A 27,522-nucleotide genomic window follows, 5' to 3' on the forward strand; every position below is an offset into this window, starting at 1 on the left:
CAAATGAGAAGTTTATTAGGGATTTTTGTACATTATTGTCCGTTCCGTTCTCCAGGGGTAATCCTAAAACAGCCAATCTGACAATCCAGGTTACAAAGGATAATCTCACAGATATTGTTCTCTCTTCTACCACTCTTCATAAATCAAGTTTCTCTCCATTCTCTGCCCCTTTTTGCAGGCCGCTTCCTCTTATCCTCCACTGTTCCCTGGCTTAATGATCCACAGGCTTGCCTTGTGGGGCAGGAAGTCCATATAAGGCTCAGGGGTGGAGCCAGCGGGCTGCAAGATATCTCCCCTCAATAACCACTCCCCTCACCTCTACCTGCCGTCTGCCACCATATGTAGAGGGAGTACCAGGAATTGGGCATGGACTCGACAAGGTGTCAAAACGTGTTCCACATGGACGCTGGCCAATGTTGACTCCAATGCTTCCCACAGTTGTCAAGTAGACTGGATGTCCTTTGGGTGGTGAACAATTCTTGATACACACGGTGAAACTATTGAGTATGAAAAACCCAGCAGCTTTGCAGTTCTTGACACGAACCTGTGCGCCTGGCACCTACCACCATGGCCAGTTCAAAGGCACTAAATATTTTGTCTTGTCCATTCACCCTCTGAATGGCGCACATACAAAATCCATATCTCAATTGTTTCAAGGCTTAAAAATCCTTCTCTAACCTGTCTCCTCCTTCATCTACGCTGACTTGAAGTGGATTTAACAAGTGACATCAATAAGGGATCATAGCTTTCACCTGGATTCACCTGATCAGTCTCTGTCATGGAACGAGCAGATGTTCCATACACTCAGTGTATAAGCATTGTTGTGGGCTTAATTTCAGATGGTGTTTTTTTTGTCAGGTTTTCACTCTCAAATCACACTTTTGTAATAGAAAAACAACACAAAGTATCGTGATATTTAACTTGGTATCAAAGTCAAAATTCTGGTAGGTGCAGCAGATAGCCTAGCAGTTAGAAGGTCTGATGGGAGAAATCTGTCGAAGTGAACTGGCAACTGGAGGGTTGCAGGTGTCAAATGCCAATGTCTGCCCTTGTTCCCATCAAATCAATCAAGCCCATTTAGTTTCTAAAGCCCATTTTACAACAGCAGTTGTTACAAAGTGCTATACAGATACCCAGCCTGAAACGTTGAAGAGCAAGCAATGCAGATGTAGAAGCACAGTGGCTAGGAAAGGGGGAGAGAGAACACAATGTCTGCGTGAGGGTGATGGTAATGCACTCCGTATGAGCTGCATCCTGAAGATGTGTCATTATTCACAATACAAACAAACGAAAACTGGTCAGGAAATGCCCAGGCTGCTTGAGGCCTTGTGGGGGTTCTGACATTAGTCGACTTAGCCCAGCCCAAAGACAAGGACCACTTCATGGGGTTCCTATGGCTGGGTAAAGTGGGTGAAATTGTGTACTTTTTTATGTTTAACATACACACACAAACACATTCTCATCCGCCTTCTCTCCAATAATAAAGCTTTTGACACACTGAGTCAGAGATGGAAGTGATTGTCTTTTCTTGTTGAATGTTTTGTCTGGTGATTTTCGATTGACACACACTGTGCCCTGCTTCTCCTCTGTGAGACTGTCACACACACATCACGACACAGTGACTCAACATGCTGTGATTCATCTCCGCATCAAACACGCACACACACGCGGCCCCCTGGACTGATTGCCTCAAACAGACACCTGTGTGTGGGTGCATATTTGGCTATGTATTTGGTTGTAGGACAAACTGTGCAGCTTCATTGTAAAAGTGACATTGCTGCAGTCTGCTGTGTCCTCCCTGCTTTTTCAAGATTGCATTGCTGTGTGTAGATCCATATCACAACTGAACCGAAAACGAATGGAATGATTGTGTAGGATTTATAAACCTGTCTGGCTTTGTATATTCTGTTCTCTCCTTGTATACTATAGAACTGTTAAGATGCTGAGTACAAATAAAGTGAAATGCCCAATTTATACCAGCCCAGCATACATATACAGATGTGTGAGTGTGTTTTAGATCATGCTGATGATTTTAGGGTAGCTATACTGTATTGTAGAATGGAAGCACACACACAAGCACGCCATCTCTTGCACCACACTTATCTCTCCCTCCCTCTCTCCAGATTTCTCAGAACTTGGGGAAGATGTACAGTGAGATGATATTTGTGCATGGCTTCGTACACTGTGACCCCCACCCAGGCAATGTGTTGGTGAGGAGGTGTCCCAGCACCAAGAAGACTGAGATTGTCTTACTGGACCACGGCCTGTATCAGGTAAGATGGGGGGGGGGGTGTTCGGGTGTATATTTTGTAACAGGATCAGGCCCTCTATCAGATGAGGCATTTGAGGTTCTAGCCAGGCCGATGGAGGAACCTGGAAAAACAGCATTAATCACACATTACACCTCATTTTTACCCACACACTCAAGTAGAGAGTAGCACAGTCATGATCGTGCTCACACACACTGACCAGTGGAGGCTCCTCAGAGGAGGAAGGGGAGGACCATCCTCAGTGAATTTCATAAAAGTAAAGTAGTGAAACAAAAGTTATCCTCAGATAAAACTATACTAATTTATATTCACGTCACCAAATCATTCATCAAAACACACTGTTTTACAATGAAGGTGTACAGTAGTCTCAACAATACTCTCTGGGATATCACCATGGTGAAGCCAGAGGACAGATATTTTCCATTCTCCTCTGGGTACATTGAAGTCAATGTAAAACCTAGGAGGCTCATTGTTCTCACCCCCTTCCATAGACTTGCACAGTAATTATGACAACTTCTGGCGGATGCCCTCCAACCAGTCAGAGCTCTTGCAGGATGAACTGACATGTTATGTTGTCCACCCAATCAAAGGATCAGAGAATTAATCCAGCACTGAGAGCATAAGCTACATCTATCTAGCATTGCAGTGCATAAAATGTGGTGAGTAGTTACAGTTTTGAACAAATGAAACTCTTCAAAAATGGAGGAAAGCAAATGGAGCTAGCTAGTTTAGCCTACTTAAACAGGGAGGGATATTATGTTAGCTAGCTGGCTATGGCTAACAAATCAAACTATGTCACGTGCCAAATACAACATGTAGACCTTACCGTGAAATGCATACTTACAAGCCCTTAACCAACAGTGCAGGTTACCTTCGCTTCCTTGGGCACCGGGACTATGGTGGTCTGCTTGCAACATGTTGGTATTACAAACTCCGTCAGGGAGAGGTTGAAAATGTCAGTGAAGACACTTGCCAGTTGATCCACGCATGCTTTGAGTACACGTCCTGGTAATCCATCTGGCCCCGTGGTTTTGTAAATATTGACCTGTCTAAAGGTTTTGTTGAGTACACGTGCTGGTTATCCGTCTGCTTTGTGAATGTTGACCTATTTTAAAGGTCTTGCTCACATCAGTTACCAAGAGCGTCATCACACAGTTGTCCAGAACACCTGGTGCTCTCATGCATGCTTCAGTGTTGCTTGCCTTGAAGCGAGCATAAAAGGCATTAAGCTCATCTGGTAGGCGTGCGTCGGTTGGCAGCTCGCATCTGGGTTTCCCTTTCTAGTCCGTAATAGTTTTCAAGCCCTGCCACAAACGATGAGCGTCAGAGCCAGTGTAGTAGGATTTAATCTTAATCCTGTATTGACGCTTTGCATGTTTGATGGTTCGTCTGAGGGCATAGCGGGATTTCTTTTCAGCTTCCGGATTAGTGTCCCGCTCCTTGAAAGCGGCAGCTCTAGCCTTTAGCTCGATTTCGGAATTTGCCTGTAATCCATGGCTTCTGGTTGGGATATGTACGTACGGTCACTGGGGACGAAGTCGTCAATACACTTATTGATGAAGCCGATGACTGAGGTGGTATTCTCCTCAATGCCTTACCTCCTTGCTTCATTTGCACATACTGTATACAGATTGTTCTATTGTGTTATTGACTGTACATTTGTTTATGCCATGGGTAATACTGTGTTTTGTCGCACTGCTTTGCTTTATTTTGGCAAGGTCACAGTTGTAAATGAGAACTTGTTCTCAACTGGCCTACCTGGTTAAATAAAGGTGAAATAAATAAAATCCCAGAGCATATTCCAGTCTGTTGTAATGTCCCATTGGTAGGATAATCTTGATCATAGGTCCTCGGTTTTATTTTCCAATGATTACACATTGGAAGTCTTCCAAGTCTAGGTAAGCTTTTGGTTTGATTAATTTATTGCCACCAGGGCCCCAGTAGCTATGCTGACAATAACGTTAGCTAATATGGTAACAATGATGTAGGCTGTGTGTAGCAGTTAGCGTTTATGCAATGAAGTTTTTTTTTTACCTGGTCAGACAGCTGTTATCTTGTGCAATGTAGTACGAAGGGAAAAGGTGAGAGGATGAGAGCGCCTAGATGCGAGAAGGAATTATGTAATGAACATAGTGATCATTTTTATGTGGCTGCCATGAGTTAATTGTGTTTTTGGGATAGGGATGTATTCATTCCGCTGATTCTGTTGAAAAACGTTTCTGAAACGGAAGCAAACGGGGATGAATGTACCTGAATTTGTCCAATAGAAACTCTCGTTTGCAACTGTTGTACTAAAGATTACACACTAGATCAGCTAGGTGCTGGCAAGAGTGTGCAAGGCGGCATTGAATGTGTCACTGTCTCACACCTTGATTACGCACATTTGTGCATCTATGTTGTACATTTTTATTCGTACGCTAGGTTGTAGCAACTTCATGATGGTTATGGGGAAAATTTGAGTATCATGTAGCAAGTAGCCTAAACCTTTCGACATTGAGAGCTGGATGAATGGAATATGAATGACAGTCATCCTATATGTTGTAATAGAAATAAGGCCGTGCTCACAAAAAAAAAAAAACATCCTCCCTCATCTTAAACGGCACCAACCGGCACTGACATACATTCACGCTAGAGCAGACTGAAAGCTTTTCAATAAACTGGAAAGATGTGCTTCACCATCAGACAAATACAGCAGCATGTTTGACAGACACACACACACACACACACACACACACACACACACACACACACACACACACACACACACACACACACACACACACACACACACACACACACACACACACACACACACACACACACACACACAGGTGCGCCATGCATACAAATCCCTGGGCCTCTGTCAGCCCAGGATGGTAGATGTAGTGGTTGTAAGTGCAATCATGAAGATCATTTGGTGATGAATATGCTCCTCTGATGCTGGCTTATGAAAGGATGAACAAGAAAGAGAGCGTGAGAGTGAAATAGAAAGAGAACCCACTCTCCTCCTCTCTTCCTTCCTTTGACCATAATGGAACCAATTTAGCAGTAATGAGTTGAGATCTGAGCCTGGCTTTGGACAGAATGTTAATTCTCCGCTTGTGTGTTATTTCTATTGGGGGCAATTTTTCCATGTTACACGCTGCCTTCATGTTAATGGTGTGTGTGTGTGTGTGTGTGTGTGTGTGTGTGTGTGTGTGTGTGTGTGTGTGTGTGTGTGTGTGTGTGTGTGTGTGTGTTAATCATGTGGTAGTCTCAAAGTGCTGCTGTGCTTCATTGGTATGCTAATGAGCAAGTGTTCCTTTGATGGGGATTGGCTGAGCTTTTTACGCTGTAAATACAGCGAGGAGGAGAGCTTGGTTAATGCATCAGGACGCTCTTGTCGTGCATTTGTACACACATGCACGTACACACACATACTCACACATTATCATATATATATATATATATATATATATATATATATATTCTCTCTCACGAATAGAGTAATAGTCGCCTTAATGCATCAGAATGATTGTGTCTTATCTTTCACTCTCTTGCTCGCTCGCGCACACACTCAGTCATGAATACTTTTCATTTCACAGGTACTGTTTTTAGAGTTGAATTTTAAGTCTCACTGTTTTAGATAGACTCAGTGAGAACTGGACTACTGGTGCATTTTTAAGCCCCTGTACTTTCTTTTCCCTCCAGATCCTGCTGCCAGACTTCCGGCTAAGCTATTGTCGTCTGTGGCAGTCCCTGATTAAGGGGGACCTGAATGGGATCGAGAGGTACAGCCGACGCCTGGGTGCGGGGGACCTCTATCCCCTCTTCGCCTGTGTCCTCACTGCACGCTCCTGGACCTCTGTCAATGCTGGCATCGGCAACACCCCCGTCACACACTCTGAGGTACCCATTCTCACTCGCGCTCACACACACACACACACACACACACACACACACACACACACACACACACACACACACACACACACACACACACACACACACACACACACACACACACGAGGCGGTGTAGACACACACAGTCCGAAGCTCTGTACACACGCACATGCTGGCATACACACTCGTCACACAGAGGTAAACGCATACGCATTTTTTTGTGTATGTGTTTCTGTGTGCGTTCATGCATGCATATGTGTGGGACCGGGACCAAGTAGGAGTGTGTCTATGGGTGGTAGAGTGCCATCTGTGGAGTGATGGGGACTTTGTTATGCAACACAGGGACGGGTAACACACTAGTATGTACTGCCAGAATAGTACATGCATAATAATTATGATAGCAAAGCTATTTGCTATAATACTGTTTATCAGAACACAACAAACTAGAAGCTCTTAGGCCGGCAGATACCCAGCATGTACAATCGCAACCTCCAAGGAGAGCACATTTATGACACCACATTGTGTTCTGTTTTGACTCGCTCGCTTGCTTTCTCACACACACCCTCCAGCCCCTCTTCCAGTCAGACTACAAGGGGATGTTTGTCAGTAGTCTGCTCTGGTGTAATTAAGTGTAATTATAAAGTCAGGTTGGCAACATACAGCTCTGACACGGGCAGAAAGGGAGCCGCCGGCTCATTAGCATAAGAAAGAGGCGATAAGGACATTGCATTGGAGCCACACGATAATAGGCCCTGTGAAAGGGAGGGAGAGATGGAGTTATGGAGTGGGAGTGGGAGAGAAAGGAGGGAGAGATAGGGAGAGGGGAGGAAGAGACCATTTGATGGTGGTTTTTCAGTATGCACATTACAGGGCCTACTGTCTGAAAACTGCATTACTTTTTACAGTTTCAAAACAAGCCCACATTACTGCTTGTGCCGCAAACTCAACTCAGATATTTCCCTTGAATCAACACCTTGTGTTAATTACTATTACAGGGCTACAGACTAACATGTTCCCCTGTTGTCACTGGTGCCACTTACTTTTACATATGGCGACCCCAAATAGTAATCTTATCAAGTAATTCATAAGTATAATAAACACACTACTGAGGTATTCAAGAATTATGTTGTTTTATCTAACACGTCCAAGCAGGAATACACAATTCAAGATATGTTGATGTGCAACCTAATCCAGTGATTGTCATGAGTTTTGGGTTGTCAATTAGACGATATAGTTGCTATATTTTACTGTCAAAATAGGACTCCAGCTTTTTTATTTTGAAAATACATGAATTGCGTACATCTTTATGTGCACTAACTAGTATCATAGGCTAAGTAATTTGGGGTTCAACAGCTGAGGAAGTGAAAACTCAAAGCACATTAACTAGATCGCTAACTCTGACTATAATACTCACTTCTGGTGTCCATGCATTCAACAGTAAATGTAAAGACCTAAAAAAAAAAGTTGGAGTTGTAAGCTACTACCCATGAGACCTATAGACCTCCATATCTCAAAGCTATATGAAATATGTTGGTTGTAAAATAGTTGCTCTCGAGCTGAATATTGAGTGTTGAGAAAAAACGTATACTTCGACAGGAATGAAGGGGCGACGTTTCCAAAGCTTTGTTTTTCCCTCAATTGCATTTTGAAATGTTATACGATCAGACAATTCTTCTCTCGATTGGATGGGAGGGGGGGGGCGGGGGGGAAGAGAGTGGCTGGAGAGAGAGTGGCTCGTTCATCACAGCAGCAGGCCCCAGCAAGGGCACAGGTCAGGGCAGGGCAGACACTTTCATTACAGGAATCATGAGGATAATGCACTTTACTGTTAGACTAAATCATGGTTTTAGCCGCCCAAAAAATAGGACGTTTTGAGTGAGGTGACAATGTAGAATGTGCTCTACCTTTATAGGCACCCTTTCCGTTTTTTACGATCCATGACCTTGGCTGTCTAACTGATGACAGCGTTGGAGCAGGTGTCTGCTAATGCCACGTTTTTGTGTGAGCTCAGAATACCGGGCCGGCCCATCTTGGTTGGGAGGGCCTGCCGTTGTCCTCTGATCAGCCAAAGGCTCATTAAAGATTAGTATAACAAAGAAATTGTGCAAAAACATGTAATTTTTTTTACTTAACAGGCCCATGTGCCTCTGGCCACCTTATTCAATGTTTTATATTTATGTAAAAAAAATAACATTTTGCAAATTGCGACAAGCCCACACAACAAAACAATTGTCCAGCCCGTCTGGCATTTGCCAGAATTGTCAGATGGCCCAACAGCCTCTGGTTAAGTTGTCTACTTTCTAAATGGGGCCGGAACACTACCACTGTCTGTGTTGTCCGTGTTAAAGATCAGTGATGATTTGTGTGGGTCGGAGGAGTTTGAGTGGCAGTTGACTAGAGTGTTGTTTCAAATACAGTTAGAGGTCACTCTATCTCTCACCTCTCTCTATCCTGTCTGTCTCTCTGTCCTGTCTGTCTGGTGCTCTCATTACCATACTGATGAATTCATGCTGTTCACATCAATCTGCCCATCAATGTGCCCGTTGTCTTTAAATTAATACATTTAAGAGGGTGTCTGTTAGCTTTGGGTCACAGTTGGTTTTAGCATCAACTTTGTTTAGCTTTTTGATACCGTATCAGCAAAATATTTAGCCAACAATGTTCTATTATTTTACTGAAAAGCCTTTTTACATTAGCAAATGAATCTGCTAATCCTTGTATGTTGACAGAGAGGCAAAGATGGTTGACATGACGAGCGAACTTATAAAATACAATCTTAGTGTTAGGCTTTCATAGGGCAGTTCGAAACCGATCATAATGTTGGTGTGCATAGAAAAGAGTCATGCGTGCATTCAGGTGCGCGCTCCACAATAGACAACCGTTGGCTCATTCTGTACAGAGCAACCCGGGTTATGACGCCATGTCATCTTGTAACTCCACATCAAACATGGTGATCCTAAACGTTGACACGTGTTTTACAATATGGAAATGTGACACGTTTGGACTCACAGGAGTTTGGCTTGTATGACATCAAAGCTGTATTTATTATAACCCGGAGCAACTCATCTTTCAAAATACATTGAGTCCTCTTAATTTACAGCACTTCCCTCACTCAAGACATCAACAAATGTGCAAAAGTTGCCTAATCAAGCAGGAGGGATTGGGGCAACTTCTTGTCGGGTTTCTTGCAGCTTTAAAGCTAATATCCTGCAATTCTACATGTTTTGCCACGAGGCAGAGAGAACTTTACAGTTTTAAAGCTTACATTACAGTGCATAAGAAGTATTGAGTTGTAATATGGATGACTGTTGGAGAAAAGTTTACTGTGGATACCAATATCCATGTGAGCTTCGCAGACCCATGGTGCCCAGGTTTAAGAACATACATTCTAGATGAATAATATCACATTGTAATATTATTATTTGTATTTTTTCACCTTTATTTAACCAGGTAGGCTAGTTGAGAACAAGTTCTCATTTGCAACTGTGACCTGGCCAAGATAAAGCATAGCAGTGTGAACAGACAACAGTTACACATGGAGTAAACAATTAACAAGTCAATAACACAGTAGGAAAAAAAAGTCTATATACATTGTGTGCAAAAGGCATGAGGAGGTAGGCGAGTAATTACAATTTTGCAGATTAACACTGGAGTGATAAATGATCAGATGGTCATGTACAGGTAGAGAAATTGGTGTGCAAAAGAGCAGAAAAGTAAATAAATATAAACAGAATGGGGATGAGGTAGGTAAAATTGGGTGGGCTATTTACCGATAGACTATGTACAACTGCAGCGATCGGTTAGCTGCTCAGATTGCAGATGTTTGAAGTTGGTGAGGGAGATAAGTCTCCAACTTCAGCCATTTTTGCAATTCATTCCAGTCACAGGCAGCAGAGAACTGGAACGAAAGGCGGCCAAATGAGGTGTTGGCTTTAGGGATGATCAATGAGATACACCTGCTGGAGCGCGTGCTACGGGTGGGTGTTGCCATCGTGACCAGTGAACTGAGATAAGGCGGAGCTTTACCTAGCATGGACTTGTAGATGACCTGGAGCCAGTGGGTCTGGTGACGAATATGTAGCGAGGGCCAGCCGACTAGAGCATACAGGTCGCAGTGGTGGGTGGTATAAGGTGCTTTAGTAACAAAACGGATGGCACTGTGATAAACTGCATCCAGTTTGCTGAGTGCAGTATTGGAAGCTATTTTGTATATGACATCGCTGAAGTCGAGGATCGGTAGGATAGTCAGTTTTAATAGGGTAAGTTTGGCGGCGTGAGTGAAGGCGGCTTTGTTGCGGAATAGAAACTTTGTGCAACCGACTCTAGATTTGATTTTAGATTGGAGATGTTTGATATGAGTCTGGAAGGAGAGTTTACAGTCTAGCCAGACACCTAGGTACTTATAGATGTCCACATATTCTAGGTCGGAACCATCCAGGGTGGTGATGCTAGTCGGGCGTGCGGGTGCAGGCAGCGAACGGTTGAAAAGCATGCATTTGGTTTTACTAGCGTTTAAGAGCAGTTGGAGGTTAGATAGCACAGTGTCCAAGCACGGGCCGGAAGTATACAGAATGGTGTCATCTGCGTAGAGGTGGATCAGGGAATCGCCCGCAGCAAGAGCAACATCATTGATATATACAGAGAAAATAGTCAGCCCGAGAATTGAACCCTGTGGCACCCCCATAAAACTCCCAGAGGACCGGACAGCATGCCCTCCGATTTGACACACTGAACTTTGTCTGCAAAGTAGTTGGTGAACCAGGCAAGGCAGTCATTAGAAAAACCGAGGCTACTGAGTCTTCCGATAAGAATATGGTGATTGACAGAGTCTAAAGCCTTGGCGAGGTCGATGAAGACTGCTACACAGTACTGTCTTTTATCGATGGTGGTTATGATATCGTTTAGTACCTTGAGCGTGGCTGAGGTGCACCCGTGACCGGCTCGGAAACCAGATTGCACAGCGGAGAAGGCACGGTGGGATTCGAGATGGTCAGTGACCTGTTTGTTGACTTGGCTTTCGAAGACCTTAGATAGGCAGGGCAGGATGGATGTAGGTCTGTAACAATTTGGGTCCAGGGTGTCTCACCCTTTGAAGAGGGGGATGACTGCAGCAGCTTTCCAATCCTTGGGGATCTCAGACTAATTTGAAAGAAAGGTTGAACAAATTACACCCTCTAAACTTATTACACAGATTCCTTGGCCAACATGTGGTTAATATGTTAGTAATACTCATAAACATGTGAAATGTAATATTACAGTACCAATCAAAAGTTTGGACACCTACTCATTCAAGTTTTTTCTTTTCTATTTTTTACTATTTTCTACATTGTAGAATAACAGTGTAGACATCACAACTATGAAATAACACATGGAATCATGTAGTAACCAAAAAAGTGTTAAACAAATCCAAATATATTTAGCCACCCTTGAACTTGATGACAGCTTTGCATATATATAATATTTTGATCTGGCTGCGGATACCCTGCAGTACCTTCCTCTGACCTACTTTGAGAACCCCTGGTGTAGCGCACTGTACACTCTGGAGAGAGGAGAGAATTAAAAAATATATATTTCACCTTTATTTATTAACTAGGCAAGTCAGTTAAGAACAAATTCTGATTTACAATGACAGCCTAGGAACAGTGGGTTAACTGCCTTGGTCAGGGGCCCAACGCTCTAACCACTAGGCTACCTGCAGCCCCAAGGAGAGCAATGATGAGGAGAGAAGAAGAGGAAGCGAAGGATGAGGGAAGAGGTCCGCTTACCTAGCTGGAGTGTATAGTTGTGCATTTAACATCAGATCCCATCTGAAAGCGCAACATGTTGAACGTTAGGACATAGTAGTTATTCACTACTTCAATTGAGCCTTCCTATCTGAGAGAGAACTGATAAGAGCTCTGTTATAGCCACAAAATGTGTGTGTGTGTCAGTAATAAGCCTGGTTTCAGTGCTGTGGCTTTTCTACCAGGCTGAGTGGGGCGCATAATTACAGAGGCAGGGAGAGACTGATGGAGAGAGAGCTTTCATCAGACGAAGGGAGGGAGAGAGAGAAAGGGGCAGAGAGAAAGGGAGGATCGATAATAGGAGAGGTAGGAGAGGAGTGGAGATTGAGGGTGGATAAATGAAAGGGGGAGAAAAAAGAGAGGAAGAAATGGGCTAGAGCAGGGTGACGAGATTGTGAGACTGGACAGGGCCAGCAGTCATAAGGACAGACTCTCTCGGTTTGATCTCTCCCTATGGCCCTGGCTCTATGTACCTACCAAACAGAGCGATCAATGGATCTGGGGCTATAACCCTATTGAAGGCTTTAGATAAGTAATAGAACATGTAACTTAGGACATGTCCAGAATAAGTGGGTCAACGTCCCCTCACCCTGATTGCACCTCTCACACAGTGGTAAGGTGTCCGGAAATATTTTATGCAGTTTCACATTTGAGTAATGTAACCTGTGTATCACCTTAAACTGTACAAGGTTGTGTCTGGCATTCCCTGAACTATGGTTTATATTTCTGAAAGCCTCTACCCAGTCCTCATCTGAGCTTTATATGAACCAAGTTCTTGTTCCCAAACCCTTTTAATAGTGTCTGTGGATACCTCTATGTGGGCCTAGCACATCATACAGTCTAGAGACCGACCCTTTTGAATGGGGTTTGACAAGGATCAGGCTATCTAATTATGTAGGATTATTTGGCTTAATGCCATACTGTGGGAAATGTGTCCTTAAGAAATTCCTGATTTGGAGGTATCTGAAAAGATTTGTTGTTGGCATGTTAAACTTATCCTGTAATATTTGAAATGAAGCTAACTGACCATCAATGTATAAGTTACCAATTGCTGTGAGCCCATTCTCCCTCCACTGTGAAAACACCATTTCATCCAATGCAGGGGGGAAAGAATGATTCAGGCAAATTGGGCAGTCTATGTAAACAGTGGGTATGTTAAGAAAATACCTCATCTGTTTCCAGATCCTAAGCATATGACAAATGACGGGATTAGAGTCATACGTGGCTTTTTTCCACATATGCTGGACTATTACCAAGTGCAGGGAGTGAGGAACGTTGACAGGAGGCCTGCTCAATCAAAAGCCATGAAGGCATATAATTATGTCGTATCCCAGGTAAACTTTTCCTCCAGAAAGACACACTGTTCAGATTAGCAGCCCAATAATAGAGTTTATAGTGAGGAAGGCCAAAGCCCCCCTCTATTCTTGTACTTGCACAAATGCTCATTTCAAATTCTGGCTGCCTTGTTATCCCATAAAAATGGAATTACTATTGAATCCAGTTTCTTAAAATAGCTTTGTGGTATGAAATTGGGTAGACATTGGAAGAGGTAAAGAAACCTGGGTAGGACAACCATTTTAATAGTGTTTATACGACCAACCAAGGAGAGGCAGAGTTTTCCAAAAATCTATATTTTGTTTAAGCTGATAAATGTTTGTTCCTATTCACTTTCAATAGCTGATCAAGTTCTCTTGTCACAACAATGCCAAGGCTTGTGAACTTGTCCATCACTGTTCTAAATGGGGTAGATTGCAGAAATTGCATATCCACAGGCCGTGATATTGGCATCAATTTGCTTTGCTGCCAGTTCATCTTGTAGCCAGAGCAGGAGCCGAATCTATTTTTCAAGCGTCGAGCAATCCCGTATCCGGGAGCGTAATCATAGCCTCAAGCTCATTACCATAACGCAACGTTAACTATTCATGAAAATCGCAAATGAAATTAAATAAATATATTGGCTCACAAGCTTAGCCTTTTGTTAACAACACTGTCATCTCAGATTTTCAAAATATGCTTTTCAACCATAGCTACACAAGCATTTATGTAAGAGTATTGATAGCTAGCATAGCATTAAGCCTAGCATTCAGCAGGCAACATTTTCACAAAAACAAGAAAAGCATTCAAATAAAATAATTTACCTTTGAAGAACTTCGGATGTTTTCAATGAGGAGACTCATTAGATAGCAAATGTTCAGTTTTTCCAAAAAAATTACTTGTGTAGGAGAAATCGCTCCGTTTTGTTCATCACGTTTGGCTAAGAAGAAAATCAGAAAATGCAGTCTCTACACCGCCAAAATTTTTACCAAATTAACTCCATAATATCGACAAACATGGCAAACGTTGTTTAGAATCAATCCTCAAGGTGTTTTTCACATATCTATTCGATGATAAATCATTCGTGGCAGCTGTGTTTCTCCTCGAAGCAAACGAAAAATACACGCAGCTGGAGATTACGCAATAATTGCAACGGAGGACACCAAGCGGCCACCTGGTAGATGTAGTCTCTTAAGGTCAATCTTCCAATGATTTGCCTACAAATACGTCACAATGCTGTCGACGCCTTGGGGAAACGACAAAGTCTAAGCTCATTCGTGACCCATACACAGCCATATAAGGAGACATTGGAAGACAGCACATTCAAAATCTGGGACACTTCCTGTATGAAATTTCATCTTGGTTTCGCCTGTAGCATTAGTTCTGTGGCACTCGCAGACAATATCTTTGCAGTTTTGGAAAGGTCAGTGTTTTCTTTCCAAAGCTGTCAATTATATGCATAGTCGAGCATCTTTTTGTGACAAAATGTCTTGTTTAAAGCGGGAACGTTTTTTATCCATAAATTAAAAGAGCGCCCCCTATATCCAAGAAGTGGGGGAATAGAAGTTTTTAGCTTGGATTAAAAACAAAAGCACATTGTCTGCAAATAGGGACATTTTGTGCTGCATGTCTTTGATTTTAACCGGAGCTATATTGGCACATGCACGAATGAGAGTAGCAAGAGGTTCCATGGCTATAGCGAAGAGTGCAGGCAAAATAGGGCACCCCTGTCGGCAGCCCTTGAACAGCCTGAATGACTTCCCATACCAAAATGACCAGAACAGATATCAAAAACTTTCACTCAATCTGATCAAATGCCTTCTCTGGGTCAAGAGCTATTTCCACTGCCTCAACTTTATGATCATGATACATTACGTTGAAAAGGCGTCTCAAATTGTAGTATATATGTCGGCCCGGGATAAAACCTGTCTGGTCAGGATGTATGATGTTGGAAATATATTTTTTCAATCGGTTTGCCAATATCTTTGTCAACACCTTATTTTCTATGGGGAGTAATGACACTGGGCGGTAAGACGACATCTCCATGGAACCTCTATCTCTTTTCAAGATTAGTGCTATTGTAGCCTCATACAGTGTTTGCGAGAGTTTGGCATTTTCTTTGGAATGTTTAAACATAAGTGGAGTTAGACTGGCACAGTACTTCTTATAGAATTCTATTACATATCCATCAGGCCCAGGGGCCTTGCTGTTTGGAAATTGTGCTGTCTCTGTGTTAATTCCTCTAAAGTTATTGAGTGCAGCAGCTGCCTCCCTGTCTAGTTTAGGAAGTAAGTTCACATTCAGTGAGAAAGTGTTCCATAGTTTGTGGATCAGTAGCATCGCATTTTGATTGGTATAGCTCTGAGTAAAACCACGCAAAGCATTTATTAATTTCCTGCGGATCTGTTACTATTTTACCCTTGTCTTTTATTTTGTGAATAGCTCTAGATGCCTGTACATGCCTTAGCTGTCTTGCTAATAATTTCTGTGGTTTGTCACCCAGTTCAAAATAACTTTAAGAGCCCAACCGTTTCGAAAGGATGGTATTGTATTCATATTTCAACTTGGTGATCTTCTCAAGGACCGCATTCGAGGAATTTGTCCTAAAAACGTTCTCCTGTTCCCCTAACTCTCTTTCATTTCTCTCACCCTTGTATTGGCGCGTTTCATCCTCTCTGATGTATAATAAATCTAACCTCGAATCACAGCCTTTAGAGATTCCCAAAGGGTGGAGTCATCAACATCCGCTGTGTCGTTAGCGGCCGAGGAAAAAGGCAATCTGCTCCTTCAAATACTGACAAAAAGTCTCATCTTTCAACAAGCATGCGTCTAAGCGCCACGGTCGCCGACCTGTAGACTTATTGTCGAGTTTCAACACAATGGACAGAGGAGAGTGGTCCTTAATTAGAATAGGGTGATGGGTAACTGATGCAGTTGCTGAAATTAGTTTGGAATCTTCTGGAATATGATTTATGAACTGACGAAAATAAAGAATAATCCCAATCTGTTGGGTGCGTCTGTCTCCAAATATCGACAATGTTAAGATTTGTCATCAATGTATTTAGACAGACACTGGCATTTGATTGTTGAAGTGACCTTGATAGTTGTTTATCTAAAAGAGGATCTAACGTACAGTTAAAGTCACGTCCAACAATAACACTTGTATCCGAGATATTTGGTATGGCCTTAAATACCCTTTGAAAAAATAATGGATCATCGAAGTTGGGTCCCTATAAATTGACCACAATAATATACCGGCCAATAGGATCGGAAATCAAAGATGGTTAAACAAAAGGAATGGAAAAGGAATTCAAACACATTCCTGGCCTGTATTTATCCTCAGCCAGGGATCTTGCTTGACAAGAACAGATTGGCCTCTTTTAGGTTGTCAAGCGTACGTGTTGATCCCTCGACTGTCACCTGCCTGGGAAGAGGAATCCAAATCAGATGTTGACCGCCCTGTGTTTCTTGCGTAACTCATCATACTCTTTCCGTTGGTTCCTCACCTCCAAAGTAAGATCTGGCTAGAATTTGTATTTATTTTTTTCACCTGTATTTAACCAGGTAGGCTAGTTGAGAACAAGTTGTCATTTGCAACTGCGACCTGGCGAAGATGAAGCAAAGTAGTTTGACACATACAACAGAGTTACACATGGAATAAACAATCATACAATCAATAATACAGTAGAAAAATCTATATACAGCATGTGCGAATGAGGTAGGATAACCTCTCTGGGATAGGGGGCAGTATTTTCACGTCCGGATGAAAAGCCTGCCCAACGTAAACTGCCTGCTACTCAGGCCCAGAAGCTAGGATATGCATATAATTAGTAGATTTGGATAGAAAACACTGAAGTTTCTAAAACCGTTCAGTCTGTGATTATAACAGAACTGATTTGGCAGGCGAAACCCCGAGCACAATCCATCCAGGGAAAAACATTTTTGAGGTCATTGTGTTTACCAATGGTTTCTATGGGAAGCCCTATTTATGAGGAACCTGGTTGCAGTTTCTATGGCTTCCACTAGATGTCAACAGTCTTTAGAGTGTTCGTTTTTCTTTTGAGAAATTAAGAAGTAGGGCTGTTCTTTGTAAGTGTCACTCCAGGTGGACTCTACTGTTTTAGTGCGTGTGAACTGGAATGCGATTGAAGTTGTTTTTCTGGTATTAGGAACTGTTTATTCGGTCTTAAATTTGATTATTTACATTTTAGGATACCTGAGGTTGGATTAGGAACGTTGTTTGAAATGTTTGGACTAAGTTTACAGGTAACTTATTAGATACTTTGTAGTCATGTTGGGCGAGTTGGAACCAGTGTATTTCTGAATCAAACGCGCCAAATAACTTTTGGGGATATAAAGAAGGAATTTATCGAACAAAACGACCATTCATTGTGTCAATGAGACATTTGAGATTGCAAAAAGAAGATAAGGTAAGGCATTTATTATATGGCTATTTCTGACTTTTGTGTCGCACCTGCCTTGTTGAAAAATTATTTTCATTTGTTTGTATGTGGGGCACTGTCTTTTTGCCTTTTCGAAATCTGACACAGCGGCTGGATTAACAAGAAGTTAAGCTTTATTTTGATGTATTACACATATATTTTTGTGAATGTTGAATATTGATATTCCTGTAGTTTGAATTTGGCGCGCTGCCATTTCACTGGATGTTGTCAAATCAATCCCGCTAAAGGGATTGGCGCGTGAAGGGATCCATAAAAGGATAAGAGAGGTAAAGGCAATAAATAGGCCATTGTGGTGGAGTAATTACAATATAGCAATTAAACACTGGAATGGTAGAATGTGCATAAGATGAATGTGCAAGTAGAGATACCGGGGTGCAAAGGAGCAAGATAAATAAATAACTACAGAATGGGGATTTTTACATTTGTCATATTGCCAGACAACATTTGAAGTTATAGGTTGTGAGCTGTTCAGATAAATATGAATTTGTTTCAGAATTGAGTGGAGCTCAAGCAAAGCACGCTCTCTAGCGCCCCCCACCCCAATAACATCAAATTTATCAGAAATACTGTGTAGACATTGTTAATGCTGTAAATGACCATTGTAGCTGGAAATGGCTGATTTTTAATGGAATATCTACATAGCCGTACAGGGGCCCATTATCAGCAACCAATGGCACGCTGTGTTAGCTATTCCAAGTTTATCATTTTAAAAGCCTAATTGATCATTAGAAAATGCTTTTGCAATTATGTTAGCACGGTTGTTGTACTGATTAAAGAAGGTGTGTGTGTGTGTGTGTGTGTGTGTGTGTGTGTGTGTGTGTGTGTGTGTGTGTGTGTGTGTGTGTGTGTGTGTGTGTGTGTGTGTGTGTGTGTGTGTGTGTGTGTGTGTGTGTGTGTGTGTGTGTGTGTGTGTGTGTGTGTGTGTGTGTGTGTGTGTGTGTGTGTGTGTGTGTGTGTGAATATAATATATATATATACACTGCTCAAAAAAATAAAGGGAACACTTAAACAACACAATGTAACTCCAAGTCAATCACACTTCTGTGAAATCCAGCTGTCCACTTAGGAAGCAACACTGATTGACAATAAATGTCACATGCTGTTGTGAAAATGGAATAGACAACAGGTGGAAATTATAGGCAATTGGCAAGACACCCCCAATAAAGTAGTGGTTCTGCAGGTGGTGACCACAGACCATTTTTCAGTTCCTATGCTTCCTGGCTGATGTTTTGGTCACTTTTGAATGCTGGCACTGCTTTCACTCCAGTAGTAGCATGAGACTGAGTCTACAACCCCCACACAAGTGGCTCAGGTAGTGCAGCTCATCCAGGATGGCACATCAATGCGAGCTGTGGCAAGAAGGTTTGCTGTGTCTGTCAGCGTAGTGTCCAGAGCATGGAGGCGCTACCAGGAGACAGGCCAGTATATCAGGAGACGTGGAGGAGGCCGTAGAAGGGCAACAACCCAGCCGCAGGACCGCTACCTCCGCCTTTGTGCAAGGAGGAGCAGGAGGAGCACTGCCAGAGCCCTGCAAAATGACCACCAGCAGGCCACACATGTGCATGTGTCTGCTCAAAAGGTCAGAAACTGACTCCATTTAATTTTTTTAACCTTTATTTTACTAGGCAAGTCAGTTAAGAACAAATTCTTATTTTCAGTGACGGCCTAGGAACAGTGGGTTAACTGCCTGTTCAAGGGCAGAACGACAGATGTTGTACCTTGTCAGCTCGGGGATTTGAACTTGCAACCTTTCGGTTACTAGTCCAATGCTCTAACCACTAGGCTACCCTGCCGCTCCATGAGGGTGGTATGAGGGCCCGATGTCCACAGGTGGCGGTTGTGCTTACACCGTGCAGAACGTTTGGCATTTGCCAGAGAACACCAAGATCGGCAAATTCACCACTGGCGCCCTGTGCTCTTCACAGATGAAAGCAGGTTCACACTGAGCACGTGACAGACGTGACAGAGTCTGGAAACGCAGTGGAGAACGTTCTGCGGCATTTCTTTGGGGGGCCGCACAGCCCTCCATGTGCTCACTAGAGGTAGCCTGACTGCCATTAGGTACCGAGATGAGATCCTCAGACCCCTTGGGAGACCATATGCTGGTGCGGTTGGCCCTGGGTTCCTCCTAATGCAAGACAATGCTAGACCTCATGTGGCTGGAGTGTGTCAGCAGTTCCTACAAGAGGAAGGCATTGATGCTATGGACTGGCCCGCCCGTTCCCCAGACCTGAATCCAATTGAGCACATCTGGGACATCATGTCTCGCTCCATCCACCAACGCCACCACAGACTGTCCAGGTCTGGGAGGAGATCCCTCAGGAGACCATCCGCCACCTCATCAGGATCATGTCCAGGCATTGTAGGGAGGTCATACAGGCACGTGGAGGCCACACACACTACTGAGCCTCATTTGGACTTGTTTTAAGGACATTACATCAAAGTTGGATCAGCCTGTAGTGTGGTTTTCCACTTTCATTTTGAGTTTGACTCCAAATCCAGACTTCCATGGGTTGATAAATTTGATTTCCATTGATAATTTGTGTGATTTGTTGTCAGCACATTCAAGTATGTAAAGAAAAAAGTATTTAATAAGAATATTTCATTCATTCAGATGCAGGATGTGTTATTTTAGTGTTAACTTTATTTTTTTGAGCAGTGTATATAAGTACGATCTTTGCTCCATGTGCAGTTGCAAACTGTAGTCTGGCTTTTTTTATTGCGGTTTTGGAGCAGTGGCTTCTTCCTTGCTGAGCGGCCTTTCAGGTTTTGTCGATAGGTTATGTCCCATGATGTCAAACAAAGAGGCTTTGAGTTTGAAGGTAGGCCTCGAAATACATCCACATGTACACCTCCAATTGATTCAAATGATGTCATGGCTTTAGAAGCTTCTGTTAAGCTAATTGACATCAACTTGGAATTTTCCAAGTTGTTCAAAGGCACAGCCAACTTTGTATGTAAACTTCTGACCCCCTAGAATTGTGATACAGTGAATTAGAAGTTACATAATCTGTCTGTAAACAATTGTTGGAAAATTGACTTGTGTCATGCACAAATTAGATGTCCTGACCGACTTGCCAAAAACTATAGTTTGTTAATTAACAAGAAATTTGTGGAGTGGTTGAAAAACTAGTTTTAATGACTCCAACTTAAGTGCATGTAAACTTCGACTCAGACTTCAAATGTATACATTTGTGTATAAATATATGAGTATATATACATTACTTTTTTTCTGGTTGGGGGTGTGTGCTAATTATAAGAAATGTAAGATGTGTCAAATAAATGATATCCAGCGCAGGGCTCCAGCTTTGCAAACTTGCAAGCTAAGAGGCTAGATGTCAAAATCAAGCTTCTTGGTGACAGCAGAGACATTCTAGCCTGAGTGCCAGTCTCTTTAGCTAACATTCTACTTCTTGCCACTCCTTGTCATTGCAATAGAGACTGGCCTTTCTGCCACCTTCAAATATGAACATTCAATTATTAATGACCTCATGGAGAACAGGGGAGTTGATCCTGATTCGATAACCCTCACAGCTATCCTCCAATCACTATCCTCCAATCACAACAATTATCCAAACGTTTTTTTCCGTCACAGAACACGTTGGTATCCTTGTTTGTCCTGACAAAGCCAGTCTGTCAAAAGTTTATTGCTCAAGTCTAAATTCTTAAACTAAATGTAAGTGCATACTGCAATTCCAACCACAAAACCTCTCTGCTTTGATCTTAAGCCTCAAAATACAATAACTTGCCTAGATAACAGCTAAACATAATTTTTTGACTTTGTTATAATTCTAATTCTATTTTAGAGGCGCCACATGGAAAATATTAGTGTTTTTCCAACAACCAATGAACAACTGCGCTGTAAATCCAGCTGCATATTGAACATTGGCCTTTCGGGAATCGCAGTCTCTTTGGCAATGATATGGAAAGACTGGTGCCTAGATGAGACATTCAATCCCCTCCTGGTTAAGATCATTATGCAATTCCTAAAGTTACACGTTTCCTTGTCATTCCTTGTATGGCTTGTTCTTTTCCAATCACTAAGAACTCTATAGAAATCCTTGTGTAAATACTTGGTGAAAGCTGATGACACACACACACACACACACACACACACACACACACACACACACACACACACACACACACACACACACACACGTGTCTCTGAGGCAATGTAGTGCGCCTTCCAGTTGGTTTGTTAGGCTCCCAAACAGAACAAAAATGGGAACGTTAGCAGGGAATTGGAATGAACGCAATTTACATTTATTGTGGCATGAAAAAATGCTAGCTTTGAGTCTGAATAGGAAGCAGCAATCACCGCTGCCAGCAGAGAGAGAGCGAGAGAGAGGGAGGGAGAGGGAGAAGGGGGGTAAGAGATGGGGGGAGACTGACAGAAGGGAGAGACTAAGAGAAAGAGTAGGGGGTGTAAGAGTAAAGCAATGAAAGGGAGAGAATGGAGAGAAGCGAAAGAAAGACTCTCGACAGCAGCAATACAAAGAGTAAAAGAGAGATAAAGGAGAGATGAAGGGAGAACAGACAGAGATTGAAGAAAGAGAAAAGCACGTTCATTCTGTTAGGTAATTGTTGGGAACACATGAAATCGGTCTGTCAGTCAAATCCTTTCAAATGTCACTGTGTTGCTTGTCTAGTCCACAAAGCATGTCCTTTCTATCTTCTACCGGGCTTACCATGGAACGTGTGTGTGTGTGTGTGTGTGTGTGTGTGTGTGTGTGTGTGTGTGTGTGTGTGTGTGTGTGTGTGTGTGTGTGTGTGTGTGTGTGTGTGTGTGTGTGTGTGTGTGTGTGTGTGTGTGTGTGTGTGTGTGTGTTCGTTCCAAAGCCAGAGATGTATACAGCGTTATGATAATTATCATCCATGTTGCCACCAAAAGTTCTGAGATGATTGCGTTCTACTGAGTGCCACTTAGGTTCCCATGACAATAGCATTTTGATTTGGAATATCCCATAATTATATAGACCTTGCTTGACTTGATTACATTTCGAAGTCATCCTGTGTTTATAATGTTCTGTTCTTTGTGTGTAACCCTCCTGTACCTGTCTGTTCCCCTGCCTCAGACAGACGCAGGCAGGCAGGCTGACTGACTGACAGGCGCGCAGGCAGGCAGGCTGACTGACAGGCGCGCAGGCAGGCAGGCTGACTGACAGGCGCGCAGGCAGGCAGGCAGGCAGACGCGCAGGCAGGCAGACGCGCACGCAGGCAGGCAGGCAGACGCGCACGCAGGCAGGCAGGCAGACGAGCACGCAGGCAGGCAGGCAGACGCGCACGCAGGCAGGCAGGCAGACGCGCACGCAGGCAGGCAGGCAGACGCGCACGCAGGCAGGCAGGCAGCAGGCAGGCAGGCAGACGCGCACGCAGGCAGACGCGCACGCAGGCAGGCACAGACGCGCACGCAGGCAGGCAGGCAGACGCGCACGCAGGCAGGCAGGCAGACGCGCACGCAGGCAGGCAGGCAGACGCGCACGCAGGCAGGCAGGCAGGCAGACGCGCACGCAGGCAGGCAGGCAGACGCGCACGCAGGCAGGCAGGCAGACGCGCACGCAGGCAGGCAGGCAGACGCGCACGCAGGCAGGCAGGCAGACGCGCACGCAGGCAGGCAGGCAGACGCGCACGCAGGCAGGCAGGCAGACGCGCACGCAGGCAGGCAGGCAGACGCGCACGCAGGCAGGCAGGCAGACGCGCACGCAGGCAGGCAGGCAGACGCGCACGCAGGCAGGCAGGCAGACGCGCACGCAGGCAGGCAGGCAGGCAGGCAGACGCGCACGCAGGCAGGCAGGCAGGCAGGCAGACGCGCACGCAGGCAGGCAGGCAGGCAGGCAGACGCGCACGCAGGCAGGCAGGCAGGCAGGCAGACGCGCAGGCAGGCAGGCAGGCAGGCAGACGCGCACGCAGGCAGGCAGGCAGGCAGGCAGACGCGCACGCAGGCAGGCAGGCAGACGCGCACGCAGGCAGGCAGGCAGACGCGCACGCAGGCAGGCAGGCAGACGCGCACGCAGGCAGGCAGGCAGACGCGCACGCAGGCAGGCAGGCAGACGCGCACGCAGGCAGGCAGACGCGCAGGCAGGCAGGCAGGCAGGCAGACGCGCAGGCAGGCAGGCAGGCGCGCAGGCAGGCAGGCAGGCAGGCAGACGCGCAGGCAGGCAGGCAGGCAGGCAGACGCGCAGGCAGGCAGGCAGACAGACAGACGTGCAGGCAGGCAGGCAGACGTGCAGGCAGGCAGGCAGACGCGCAGGCAGGCAGGCAGACGCGCAGGCAGGCAGGCAGGCAGACGCGCAGGCAGGCAGGCAGGCAGACGCGCAGGCAGGCAGGCAGACGCGCAGGCAGGCAGGCAGACGCGCAGGCAGACGCGCAGGCAGGCAGGCAGACGCGCAGGCAGGCAGGCAGACGCGCAGGCAGGCAGGCAGACGCGCAGGCAGGCAGGCAGACGCGCAGGCAGGCAGGCAGACGCGCAGGCAGGCAGGCAGACGCGCAGGCAGGCAGGCAGACGCGCAGGCAGGCAGGCAGACGCGCAGACAGACAGACAGACGCGCAGGCAGGCAGACAGACAGACGCGCAGGCACGCAGGCAGACAGACAGACAGACGCGCAGGCACGCAGGCAGACAGACAGACGCGCAGGCACGCAGGCAGACAGACAGACGCGCAGGCACGCAGGCAGACAGACAGACGCGCAGGCACGCAGGCAGACAGACAGACGCGCACGCAGGCAGACAGACAGACGCGCACGCAGGCAGACAGACAGACGCGCACGCAGGCAGACAGACAGACGCGCACGCAGGCAGACAGACAGACGCGCAGGCAGGCAGACAGACAGACGCGCACGCAGGCAGGCAGACAGACAGACGCGCAGGCAGGCAGACAGACAGACAGACGCGCAGGCAGGCAGACAGACAGACGCGCAGGCAGGCAGACAGACAGACGCGCAGGCAGGCAGACAGACAGACGCGCAGGCAGACAGACAGGCAGGCAGACAGACAGACGCGCAGACAGACAGACGCGCAGGCAGACAGACAGACAGACGCGCACGCAGGCAGACAGGCAGACGCGCAGGCAGGCAGACAGGCAGACAGACAGGCGCAGGCAGGCAGACAGACAGACAGGCGCAGGCAGGCAGACAGACGCGCAGGCAGACAGACAGACGCGCAGGCAGACAGACAGACGCGCAGGCAGACAGACAGACGCGCAGGCAGACAGACAGACAGACAGACGCGCACGCAGGCAGACAGGCAGACGCGCAGGCAGGCAGACAGGCAGACGCGCAGGCAGGCAGACAGGCAGACGCGCAGGCAGGCAGACAGGCAGACGCGCAGGCAGGCAGACAGGCAGACGCGCAGGCAGACAGACAGACAGACGCGCACGCAGGCAGGCAGACAGGCAGACGCGCAGGCAGGCAGACAGGCAGACGCGCAGGCAGACAGACAGACGCGCAGGCAGACAGACACGCACGCAGGCAGACAGACACGCACGCAGGCAGACACGCAGGCAGACAGACAGACACGCACGCAGACAGACAGACAGACACGCACACAGACAGACAGACAGACAGACAGACACGCACGCAGACAGACAGACACGCACGCAGACAGACAGACACGCACGCAGACAGACAGACACGCACGCAGACAGACAGACACGCAGGCAGACAGACACGCAGGCAGACAGACACGCAGGCAGACAGACACGCAGGCAGACAGACACGCAGGCAGACAGACACGCAGGCAGACAGACACGCAGGCAGACAGACACGCAGGCAGACAGACACGCAGGCAGACAGACACGCAGGCAGGCAGACAGACACGCAGGCAGGCAGACAGACACGCAGGCAGACAGACAGACACGCAGGCAGACAGACAGACACGCAGGCAGACAGACAGACAGACACGCAGGCAGACAGACAGACAGACACGCAGGCAGACAGACAGACAGACACGCAGGCAGACAGACAGACAGACACGCAGGCAGACAGACAGACAGACACGCAGGCAGACAGACAGACAGACACGCAGGCAGACAGACAGACAGACACGCAGGCAGACAGACAGACAGACACGCAGGCACGCAGACAGACAGACAGACACGCAGGCACGCAGACAGACAGACAGACACGCAGGCACGCAGACAGACAGACAGACACGCAGGCACGCAGACAGACAGACAGACACGCAGGCACGCAGACAGACAGACAGACACGCAGGCACGCAGACAGACAGACACGAGGCACGCAGACAGACAGACACGCAGACAGACAGACAGACACGCAGGCACGCAGACAGACAGACAGACACGCAGGCACGCAGACAGACAGACAGACACGCAGGCACGCAGACAGACAGACACGCAGGCAGACAGACAGACACGCAGGCAGACAGACAGACACGCAGGCAGACAGACAGACACGCAGGCAGACAGACAGACACGCAGGCAGACAGACAGACACGCAGGCAGACAGACAGACACGCAGGCAGACAGACAGACACGCAGGCAGACAGACAGACACGCAGGCAGACAGACAGACGCGCAGGCAGGCAGGCAGACAGACGCGCACGCAGGCAGGCAGACAGACGCGCACGCAGGCAGGCAGACGCGCAGGCAGGCAGACGCGCAGGCAGGCAGACAGGCAGACGCGCAGACAGGCAGACGCGCACGCAGGCAGGCAGACAGGCAGACGCGCAGGCAGACAGACAGACAGACGCGCAGGCAGGCAGACAGACAGACGCGCAGGCAGACAGACAGACGCGCAGGCAGACAGACAGACGCGCAGGCAGACAGACAGACGCGCAGGCAGACAGACAGACACGCAGACAGACAGACACGCACGCAGGCAGACAGACACGCAGGCAGACAGACACGCAGGCAGACAGACACGCAGGCAGACAGACACGCAGGCAGACAGACACGCAGGCAGACAGACACGCAGGCAGACAGACACGCAGGCAGACAGACACGCAGGCAGACAGACACGCAGGCAGACAGACACGCAGGCAGACAGACACGCAGGCAGACAGACACGCAGGCAGACAGACACGCAGGCAGACAGACACGCAGGCAGGCAGACACGCAGGCAGGCAGACACGCAGGCAGGCAGACACGCAGGCAGGCAGACACGCAGGCAGACAGACACGCAGGCAGACAGACACGCAGGCAGACAGACACGCAGGCAGACAGACACGCAGGCAGACAGACACGCAGGCAGACAGACAGACACGCAGGCAGACAGACAGACACGCAGGCAGACAGACAGACACGCAGGCAGACAGACAGACACGCAGGCAGACAGACAGACACGCAGGCAGACAGACAGACACGCAGGCAGACAGACAGACACGCAGGCAGACAGACAGACACGCAGGCAGACAGACAGACACGCAGGCAGACAGACAGACACGCAGGCAGACAGACAGACACGCAGGCAGACAGACACGCAGGCAGACAGACACGCAGGCAGACAGACACGCAGGCAGACAGACACAGACAGCAGGCAGACAGACAGACGCGCAGGCAGACAGACACGCAGGCAGACAGACACGCAGGCAGACAGACACGCAGGCAGACAGACAGACACGCAGGCAGACAGACAGACACGCAGGCAGACAGACAGACACGCAGGCAGACAGACAGACACGCAGGCAGACAGACAGACACGCAGGCAGACAGACAGACACGCAGGCAGACAGACAGACACGCAGACAGACAGACAGACACGCAGACAGACAGACAGACACGCAGGCACGCAGACAGACAGGCACGCAGACAGACAGACAGGCACGCAGGCACGCAGACAGACAGACACG

General features: G+C 46.7%; 1 protein-coding gene across 1 annotated transcript in view; it reads left to right on the forward strand.

The window, feature by feature from the left end:
* adck1 (aarF domain containing kinase 1) overlaps positions 1 to 27,522 on the forward strand; it is a 192,668-nt gene that overhangs the window by 136,914 nt on the left and 28,232 nt on the right. The window contains exons 8-9 of the mRNA XM_046308384.1: positions 2,124 to 2,273; positions 5,961 to 6,158. Of these exons, the coding sequence (XP_046164340.1) occupies positions 2,124 to 2,273; positions 5,961 to 6,158 (348 nt within the window). The remainder of the gene's footprint in view (positions 1 to 2,123; positions 2,274 to 5,960; positions 6,159 to 27,522) is intronic.

This window comes from Oncorhynchus gorbuscha, linkage group LG17, assembly GCF_021184085.1.
Source record: "Oncorhynchus gorbuscha isolate QuinsamMale2020 ecotype Even-year linkage group LG17, OgorEven_v1.0, whole genome shotgun sequence".
NCBI classification, from domain to species: domain Eukaryota; kingdom Metazoa; phylum Chordata; class Actinopteri; order Salmoniformes; family Salmonidae; genus Oncorhynchus; species Oncorhynchus gorbuscha.